At 39.7% G+C, this 10,290-nt stretch overlaps 1 protein-coding gene across 1 annotated transcript; it reads right to left on the minus strand.

Annotated features, from left to right (window-relative positions):
• Window positions 1-924: 924 nt before the first annotated feature.
• On the minus strand, window positions 925-8,710 carry FRG1 (FSHD region gene 1). Its single transcript, XM_032685434.1, has 9 exons — window positions 8,584-8,710; window positions 8,238-8,305; window positions 6,510-6,632; window positions 5,483-5,540; window positions 5,184-5,298; window positions 4,697-4,801; window positions 3,858-3,949; window positions 2,743-2,853; window positions 925-2,092 (listed from the first exon to the last, which is right to left on the minus strand). The coding sequence occupies exons 1-9, from the start codon at window positions 8,643-8,645 to the stop codon at window positions 2,056-2,058; spliced, it is 771 nt and encodes a 256-aa protein (XP_032541325.1). The 5' UTR covers window positions 8,646-8,710; the 3' UTR covers window positions 925-2,055.
• Between the last annotated feature and the right edge of the window lie 1,580 nt (window positions 8,711-10,290).

The following is a 10,290-nucleotide window of genomic DNA, read 5'->3' on the forward strand; positions in this document are numbered from 1 at the left end:
CTATGGATGTTCTGCTGTATTCCTGTCAGAATGCCTTGTCTCCAGGGTCCACTCCAATACTTTAGGCCCTCGATTTTGTTGTCTAGGTTTCTTCTGGCTGTTTTCAAAAGTCTAAGTCAGAAGAAAAAAGCTTCTTAAGATGTGCAGTTAACTCACTAACTGTACTAAGACAGCTGGTGTCACTCATACCTAGAACTTATGTCCACCTTCTGCTTTCTCATACTCACCTATCCAGTACTGTATTACCACTCTCCAGATCTCTTCCTTCCTCCAGAAGCAGAGGCCGCACAAATTACTTCCCCCTTTCTGTTTTAGTTAAATTAAAGCTCCTTGTGTTAACAGTACTGCCAGGACACATCTCCAAGATGACTCCATGAATATCTCCAACAGGAAAATATCCCAATGGGATATAGCATCAGTTAAATATACGGATCTTCACTGTTGTGTCATACCTTTGATTTCATTTTCCTGGGATCAGATTTCCAGTGAATTTCCCAGATCACTGTTTCTGTGTATCTCAGAACATGTTTTAGCTAGAATCTAGTATATCATTAGTCCCAACACAGAAGGCACCCCCATTGCTACTATAATATCCTTATTCCCTGCAAGGCTGCCAGTCCCTCCCCAATTCTAGTACTTCCTCCTCTACTCGGGGCAGTCTCATTTCATTTGCTCTGCCATTTCTTTTTGCTTCACTTATTCCAGCCCTATAACAAAGATGCCTCTCAGTTCTGTTTCTTCTTTACTAGCACTTAGAGCACCTGCACCTTGCATCTCCTATTTGCACTAAAATGAAGGGAACTTTCCATTTACAGGGGTAATTCTCAGGCTCTTATTCAGCTGCTGAGTACTCCTTTCAGCACTCTTCTCACCAGCATAGATTTCTGTTTCCAGATGCATCCACATTTGAAGTAATCATCTTTTTGAGTTCTACCAGACAAGTTTTTATTCAAACAGTAGATTCTTGAAAGAAAAACAGATGCTGTAATATCAATCTACTTCAACCATCAACATTCACTTCAGATGTATTTAAGATTCACAGTGACTGTGGATCAATGACACCTGCAATGAACTGTCCAATAAAGTAATTTTGGCCTGCAGCCTGCTCCTTGCAGTGCTGCCTCTTGCTCAGTGTTTCTGGGAGTAGTTTTGGCACTTGGCCACTTCCAGGTCCATGATGTTGTAATAGTTGTACATCAGATTACTTACATTTCTGGGGAGGGACATGTAGCGTAGTACCTACAACAAGAACTAGTTAATGAGCCCTAATCCCCAGTCCTAAGCCAAACTAAGGAGTGCTGGAGAAAAATTAATTATGGTTTTGTTTTTTTTTTTTCTCTGATAGAACAGCTCACAGCTATGCTGCGTTTTCATCCAAGAATTCCTTAGACTGGCCAGGAACATTTGCCAACAATCATCTATTTATTTCTAGCTCTTAGCTTTCTCCCCATAAATTCAGCACTCACACCTCTGTCAGACCTAAGCATGTGCAGTGTATCTTTACCAACAGTACAGGAACTCAAAATATGGCCTTTACACAGTGTGGAAAAGACAACATAGCCCTCTTCTTTACATTAAGTCACAGAGCACATGGACACACACAGCAACTGAAAAGCCCCTAAGCTACATATACAATCAGTTCATGTACTTGACCCTTTCTGCTGTTGGTAAAAAGCTATGCCTACAGGGCTCACCCATTAATGAGGTGTTGATTTTTATCTGAGGGCAAGATCACTAAAAGCCAGGGAACTTTCTCTCTGGACTAAATCAGTGTACAGTCTGTCTCCCAGGGCTTAAGGTATATGGCAAACAGTTTGCCATTGGTAATTGATATACCTTTAATTTTTTTTGAAGCCATTCCCTTAATACAAGTCAAATATGCACAAGTGATACAATTAATAAGACTTTATAACTGGGTTATCAATATGTGAGAAAATTTTAATACAATTCTGAAGATACTTAACAATTACTTAAATAAAAAAATTATAAAATATTTTACTCTTGCTTTCAATTTGACCCTGTCAAAGATGCAGAAGAAGATGGACCAGCTGGATGTCACTTGCAGTATCTATCCGCTTTCACTTTTGCTCTCCTATATGAAAAGAGTGAATGAAAGAAGATTTACATTAGGACCAAATACAATTATACCTGAGTGTTTTAGCTGTCTCAAAACATTAATAATAGCCCAGGAGTGTTCTCACATCACCTGCAATTATCAGAAATAGTTTTCTGCATTCTGCCCACTGAATTAATGCAAATATTTATACCATATACTGGTACAAAAGGCTTTAAAAATTCAAGGCAGTTTCTAAAGCCTCAGCTCAGGGAGAAAGAAAAATATTCCCACTAGATAATACAAAGATAGTCCTAATAAATGCTATTTCTCTTTAAAATCCAACTTCTGTCTCCCCAAAATGTTCTGGGGTATTGAAAAATGTTAAAAATTAGCTTAATTTTTAGGATTAAAAAGATTAATCCCTCAATAACTCTTCAGTAAACCCACTGAGCAACCTGAATTAATTTACAGTCCCAACCTGCTAACTTCAGCTAAAGAAGTGAAAATTCAGATTTAAAAAAAAAAAAAAAAAAGGCAACCCCAGAACTCAGGCACAACACTCACCACAGAAGAAATGCTCAACAACCTGCCTGGAATCTACCCCTCTTTTGTACCCCAGGTTTACTGTAATTCCATCTCCCAGTAGTTTTTTTAATCAGTACAATATTTCTTGTATTTTGAAGTACCTGTCAAGCAGCATTTCATGAAAAGTGCCTTCTTTCCTGGCTTTTCTAAGAGCTTTTGTGTCTTCTTTGCTTATTTTAAGTTTTTTGTCTTGAAAACTTTGGAATTTCTTTCTGTAAGGGGGAGAAAAAAAATAAAAACGAAAATGTCTTTAAAATTTTGTGTTTCAATAAAACAACAGTGATAAGAGTCTTAGTTTCTATTATGCAGCAGACAACTGGCCTAATAAAATTCAGCAAACCATCCCAGTACTACGGTTGCACTAAGGCTCCTGTAGTGAAAACTATTCAGGTTTTATTTTTTTTTTTGGCAGTCTAAATAGGAATGAGCCCCTATGTGGTCAGGAATTCTAAAGAGCCCCTTCTTCAACTACTAGCATAAGAAATCAGGGAACAAAAGTGTATTGGATGTAGGTTGCAAGGTGCTGACAGTGGGGGAGCTGCAGGGAGTTTTCTCTGTGAGAAAAGGCCAGGAGCTGCCCTGTGCTGTACAGAGCTGGCTCTACAACACACCCACTACAGGACACAGCCAAGTCCCATCAGCAAAGCTGGTGGCACCTCTATGAAAATGTATTTAAGAAAGGGCAAAATGCCACACAGGCAGAGGAGAACAGAAAAAAAACCAAAAGGGCAAAATGGCAGTGTGAACATCAAGGACAGAGAAAAAGAGGGAGGAGATGCTTCAGGCACTGGAGCAGATATTACCTTTCAACTCATAGATAAGACCATGACAGAACGGGGAAAAGTGGGAAAGGAGTGGCTGAAAGAAACCACTTCGGGGTGCACGTAGAGGAATCTGGAGTGAGGGTAAGCTTGGGAGATGGGGAAGAAAAGGTGGTATTTTTAAATTTTGTCTTTCTTAGTACCAAAATCCATTTAGCAGGCACAAATTTAAGTAATTTTTCACTGTTGAGTCTGTTGCCTGTGACAGCATCTGCTACATGATCTGCCTGTCTTTATCTCAACCCATGAGCTTTCTCCTCCTATTTTCTTCCCTTGTCCTGCTGAGGGAAGAGCAAGTGAAAGGCTGGGTGGGAGTTTGGCCCTTTCACCAAAGATAGCCCCAAAGAGAAGTGAAAAAAGGTACTTGAGCCTGTTACCAGCTCTAAAGTACGTACACATAATTGATTTCACACTGTTTAACATTTCCTTTGTCTTCTTGTGGAACTTCATCTTTCTTCTTAGCTTCTCTTTCAGCACAAGTACGAATCTAGTAATTGAGAAAAAAACCCAAAACAACCCAAACAAAAAACACCTATATTATAAAATCGTAAGCTACAGGTTAAAGATGACAACATATCCTTCATGACAGAATGAGCCCCAGTGACTTTTCAAGTTCACAGCTTTCTAACTGGTTAACTAGAGGCTACTGCAATCAAAGCAAGAGCTGCTTGAAATATGGGGAATATTAAGTGTAATCCTTAATATTACTCTAAGACATAACTGCCTTCATCTCAAAGGAGCACCATTACAGTTCTTAGTTTTGGCAGAGACAATTCAGAGATTGATCTAAAAATATTATTGCTCTGACTAGTAGACACCTACCTCTGTGTGGAGAGACACATATATTTTCCACGTTCAGATAAAGTCAAGATAGTCTTTTTACATTTTCCTAAAAGATCTCCCCTTCTGCATCACTCTGATAAACCCTTCTCTGTCCCTGATTCAGTCATAATTCATCTCTTCCATACCAAGCTAATTAGAACTACATGGAATATCACATAGACTGTCTTTCCCTTTAAAATCTTGTTCTTCTGGAGTGGTAAAATATCTTCCTATCTCTACCAGAAGTACTGAGAATTTATGCAGCCTTGGTGCTCATTTATCTTTCTTGTGGCCAAATCACTTGACAGCTTACAGAAAGCAATTATAACTGTATTAACAGTAAATTGTTCAAACACCTGCTTGTTTGAATATCCCTCCCAATCCTGTATTAATTGTAGAAGTTAGTGATTACCTTTATCATTTCTTCTTCCCCTGCAGTTTTGCTTTTGGCTTCTATATCTCCCTCTTCATTACATCTAATAAAACGGCTATTTGCTGCTAGTAATGCCATTTTCTTCTGCAGAAATAACATCCCACATTGTTAGAATAATGAGATTGTATATAATCCTTGATTCATAACATTTATCCTCTACAATACATCAAAAATCTCTGTAAATGTGTTTTATTCTTTATGTATGGATACTTCAATAGCTAGCTAGCAGACTTGCTGGCTCCTCCATTCTTAAGATGCTTATAGCTGCCAAAAAGCAGTAACTTGAAATATTTTAAGAACTTCCCATTATAGCAAATGCACTGCAGTTGGGAAAACATATTAAAAGTTGCAATATGAAAGAGACTGCCAAACGGTTTTACTTCACAGACAAAAAATATCAGCATAGATTAACTCAAAATACAGTCAAACACTGGGAATGTCAAATGAACTTTTCCAAATAGCTTACATCTTGGAAGACAGGTTCCCATTGCTCTCTTGATCCTATTGCATCGGAACGTCCAACAACGAGTCCATCTGAGTTTATACCAAGATATTTGCCATAACCAGATTTCAGAGCAATCCTCAAAAAGAAAGTGCAGGAAAAAAATACAGAATGTTTTTAATTTATGCAATTCCCAACATCCAAGTTACCACAAACACATTTATTATTAGACAATGTATTTAAAGAGAGTATTAAAACATGTATTAACACAGAAAACAAAGACAGTTATCAAACAAAACTTGAAACACTGTTAAAGGAATTACCTTGTATCAGACAACTTTACTGCTGTAAACTGCTCAGGAGGACTAGGGCCTTCATCATCTGAGGAATGCATTTTCCATTAGTTAAGTATGAAGTATTAAACATAAAATATTTTAGCCTATTAATACTGCAGTTTCAAAAGGAATTAAACACTGACCATTGCTAAATACTATGGAATTAAACATTGACCATTGCTAAATACTATTCTTTAAAATTCTCCTTTTTTGCGAATTCACAGTTAAAAAAGCAATGCAGGTGCTCATTTATGTTCATGTATTTAGAGTGCTTAAAACAAGACATAAAATAAAGATGATCCTTGCATAAAGAAATTTGAAGCTGAGAATGTTTTGTAATTCTCCTGGTGGCTTTGAAAACCTTAACTTCCTTGTAATGTTACTTTTTTCTTAACAAAATGCATTATGGTTCAAGCTATTGTAACTCAGCTCAGTATCCTAAAAGCTACTAGCCTCTCCATCCCTCAAAACCAAAATGAGAGAATATTGCCATCACTGGTTTGATCTCATCCTGGAGGTGAAACATACACACTGGCAGGGTTCTGGAATAGTTCGTGCCTGAGTGATGGCTCTCAAATTCAAAGAACAAGCTAATTATCCCAGCACATTAGTAGCTCTCTTGTGCAGTGACAAAACAAGCATATTGAGAGAAGATGCAGCAATAAGCCTTAAAACTCATCTGCCTTGAATTTCACTCTTCAAATGATGCCATAAAGATTTTATAGGATTTAATAAAAATTATACTGCTTTTTATCCAGCAAGTGGTATGGCCTTTAACAGGTAATCATCTCCAATGCACTTCAATTTATTATACACATAAACCATGGAGAAACTAGATGAGTGAAACTGATTGGTAGTCATTAGGTTTAAGTCATCTGCATGCTTCATCTACAACTACTGCATTGTAGTAAACTGCTTTTAGCTGTAAAACTGCTTGCCTTTAAGTGATGCTAGTTTTATGCTTTTAGGCATTTCATTGTTCAAACTGCTTATTTTCAAATTTTCTGGAACAAACCTTTATGTGGTGCTCCAAGTGTAAACAAGCCATTGTCAAGGGCGTGGATGTAAGCTCCTTTATCCATTTCTATAGCTATAGTTCCTGTAATTTCACCAAAATTACTGACAGCCCACCAATTTCCTGTAATACAAAACCATGACAGTTTATTAACCAAGTAATCCCAACTTCTGATTACAGCAGTTCAAGAGATGATATATATGTGTCTTCTCTGAAGAATCTGAAATTCTAAAGATAAAATTTCTATTTGCTATCTTGAGATCTGTGTGCACTATTTTATAGTCCAGAGTCAATTTAATGGTGAATGGTGTTGCTGCTGCATCAGAAAGTCCTGCTCTTATCCCCACCCTGTCATCCCTAGTTACAAGCTCCTGTGCTTTATCACTTTTTTCTGTTATTCTACAGAGCAAGTTGATTTATTCAGATGACACAGCAAAGAAACACCTTGCAAGGAAAGTGTTTGTTTTGGTTTTTTTTCCCCCTCTTGATCAGTCTCCTGCAGTTTTGGGGTCATATCCAATCATTATTAAGTACTCCAGCAAAACAGAAGCAAATACACTATTTCATCTTGCTTTTAAATTACTTCACGTGAGCTGTAATCCTGGGACTTCAGTTGTTCAAGCCAATCTGTGTTTGAACATTTGAGTCCCACAGAATCCTACCAAAGTTAAAGGTAATCCTAGCCACATGCATTACTCAGAATTATGATTTTTATATTTTTTTGAACAGTAAAATTTTCTCCTTGTATATTGTCTTACAAATATTTCCTACCTGATTAAGATAATAAGTACTTTCAATTATTCAATCTGAATATGGTGTCTTTTTTCCACATGATAAGTTTGGCAAGTCAATCTGCTATAAGCAGAAATAACCTTTTCCTGTCTTTATACAATACACAGAACTATTTGTCTTGTCCTACATAGTCAGGGATCACAGATCAATGTATGAATTTTCCAAATTTCTCCCACTTTTTCAAAATCTGGTTAAACTAAAGAATACAGAATATCTGTATCATTCTTCTAATGTAAGGCACAAGAGCCCATTTTCTCATAATTTTTTTTAACACAGGAACAAGGATGACTTCCCCCTGCCCTATTTTATCTTATGCTTATATAGACATAATAAAAAAATTATCTTTATCCCATAATGTGCGTTGTGCTACAAAACACATCTGTATCTCTCATGATTCTGTAGTTCTTTCTAGCTGTTTTTGTTTGTGAACTGTCATCAATCAACATGATAGTGCCAAGGGGCAACACTGTAAAGTTATTGTTCATGGCTATACACACTTTGATCATTCTATTTTATGAAAAAGTAGTTATGAGGAATAGTTATATTTTATTACTGTTTAATCTTTGTGTCTTCAGTTGCAGTTTAACTCAATAAGTAACTGCATTACAGTGCTTAAAAGTCTCTCCTCCTGCAGCAAATACCACTGGGGGGTGGTGGTACTGGAGGAGATATTCAAGCTGATAAGCAGTTTCGGATTATCTAAGAATATATTTAGCTAAAAAAAAAAAAAAAAGTGGAAAATCCATCCTGTTGGCATCAGAAGTTCCATTTGGAGTCTAGGAAGATCCCAATATACAAATAATATGTTGTGAGAAATAGTTATAAATCTCTATAGGAACTATACTTAGTTTACAAAGTCCTATAAGAATCTCTTTAGCTTCTGCTATATCCCCTACAGCTTCTATTCCGTCACGTAACTCCCGGAATATTGCTCACCAACAATATCAAGCTGCTCTGCTGCATCCTCCTCCCTTTTCCTTTTCTTCTCCTTGTGCTTTTTCTTGCTGCAAGGAGAGATGCAAAGAAATGAGAACGAGCCTCCGGCCCGGCACTTTCGCCCCTCTCTCTCACGGCCTCCCGCCCAGGCCCTGACCGCAGCCGAGAGCCCAGGGCCCGACCCCCTGTCCCGGCCGGGAGCCCAGGGGTTCCCGCCGCCGGGGGTCGGGAAGGGGCGTGCGGGGCAGCACCGCGGGCAGTGCGGGGAGCCCCGGGCTCCCTGACCCGCGCTGCGGCAGCCGCTGGCCCCGGGGAAGGGCGGCGTGGCAGGCAGCCCGCTCCTCACCTCTTCTCTTTCGACCCTTTAAGAACGAGCTTAGTGGACTTAACGCAGGAATACTCCGCCATGTCGGGAAGTGCTGGCCGACAGCGCCAGCTCCGCCCCGCGCCCGGGCGGAAGCCTTCGGGCCGCAGCGCTGCTTCCGCCGGGCTGTGGGCGGGGACCGGCGGTGTCGCTGTTCCCTCGGAGCGTGTTCGGGGGGCCGGACACGGAATTTGGGAGGCGGGGGGTGGTGGCAGTAAAACAAGAAGAGTTTAAAATTACGTTTAAGAGCCTGTCCCTCAGCACCTTCCCTTTCTGAGTCTGGTTTGGCTGCCCGAGTTGCTGCAACACTTTGCAGGACTGCAGGCAAAGAGCGCTAAGGAGCTTAGCGCTCAGAGCTTCCTCTGCAACCTGTGCGTGTGTGTTATAAAGCACGTGTAATGGGCATCAGCGGAGCCCTGGCTTGTGATCCCTCTGCCGAGGGCACCATCCCTTGCCTCAGTGGCGGTGTTACACGAGGTGGGGTGCCTGGCAGTGCTGGTGCGGGAGCAAAAGCTTCAAGGGAAGCACATGAAGACAAGCTGGGGAAATGAAGCTTGTAAATCAACAAAGTGCACCAAGCTAGGGGCAAAATGAGGTTTAAGACTATTTTTTCCCCATCCTGTTAGCTACTTGGTATTCCACAGAATAAAATCTACCTCAGGCTTTCCCCTGGGGATATAACCACATAACCATTTTTCTCACATTTTTAAGATACCAATAATCCTTCTTTGGGGAGCAGCCTTACTAGCACATGTGTGATTAGAATCCCTATTACAGCAGTAATTTGTGTTCAGTCCTCTGCTGTTTCTACTTCACACTAGTGAAGTGGGATTTGTGCCCAAAAGGCTGTCTGCTGACTACCATAGCTGGTCAAATGAAAAATACCATCCCTATCAAATCTTGTCTTACAGGTACACATACAGAGATTGTATTTGATTGCTTCCTTCTGGTTTCTGAGTTAATTTCCTATCTATGCTTGCAAGTTCTCAGTACCTAAAATGTATCTTCTACAAATAAGAAATGAGAGTCTTATACATGGCTCTGTAAAGGCTTTCAAAATCACTGAAAGCATGGCCTGGTGATAAAGCTTGGCATGTATGAAGTCCCAATGAAACTGACCCTGCAGTTGGTGAACGACTGCAAGTCATTCCACAGATACTTTAATTGGATCCAATAATCTGCCTTTTCTCACCAAAATCCTTTGAATTTCTCTCTGCATGCTTAAGATGATGAACCCCATATTTTTGTCTGTGAAGCTGGAGTGGTTACACCTGCCATATTAAAATGAAAACAACAGTAATGGACTTGTGGGAGTTTTTGGCAATTCCCTCATTTTGGAGCTTTGGGGAGAAGGTGGTTGGGAGTAACCATTGGACTTGTCAGCAAAAGCAGTACCTGAATCAAGCTGCTGGTGCATGTGAATTCAGGATACTTTTTTTGTGTATGTCTCAGGCATGCTACTTCCCTACTAGTGTCTTCATCCCTTGCGGTTTTTCACTGGAAGACAGTCATCTCCTTGATCAGTGTTTCGGAAGTGGATAACTTGAAGCGGTGTGTTGCTGTGGTAGACAATATGTTACTTGACTGATTTATGGACTTTCCAGTCCCAGGAACTTGCATCTTGCAATTGTTTATTCAAGTAAAAGCTGAAAAAATAGGTAGAATTGAAAGCTGCAGACAGTGATGGAC

The sequence above is a fragment of the Chiroxiphia lanceolata genome, chromosome 4, assembly GCF_009829145.1.
Source record: "Chiroxiphia lanceolata isolate bChiLan1 chromosome 4, bChiLan1.pri, whole genome shotgun sequence".
NCBI classification, from domain to species: Eukaryota; Metazoa; Chordata; class Aves; order Passeriformes; family Pipridae; genus Chiroxiphia; species Chiroxiphia lanceolata.

Bases quoted from the DNA above. Each gene is read 5' to 3' on its own strand.
- FRG1 (XM_032685434.1), bottom strand. From the start codon at position 8,645: ATGGCGGAGTATTCCTGCGTTAAGTCCACTAAGCTCGTTCTTAAAGGG. The intron at 5,299-5,482 runs GTAATTCCTTTA...TTTCTTTTTGAG, and splicing joins GTAAAGTTGTCTGATACAAG to GATTGCTCTGAAATCTGGTT. The intron at 2,854-3,857 runs GTACGTACTTTA...TCCCCCTTACAG, and splicing joins CAGTGTGAAATCAATTATGT to AAAGAAATTCCAAAGTTTTC.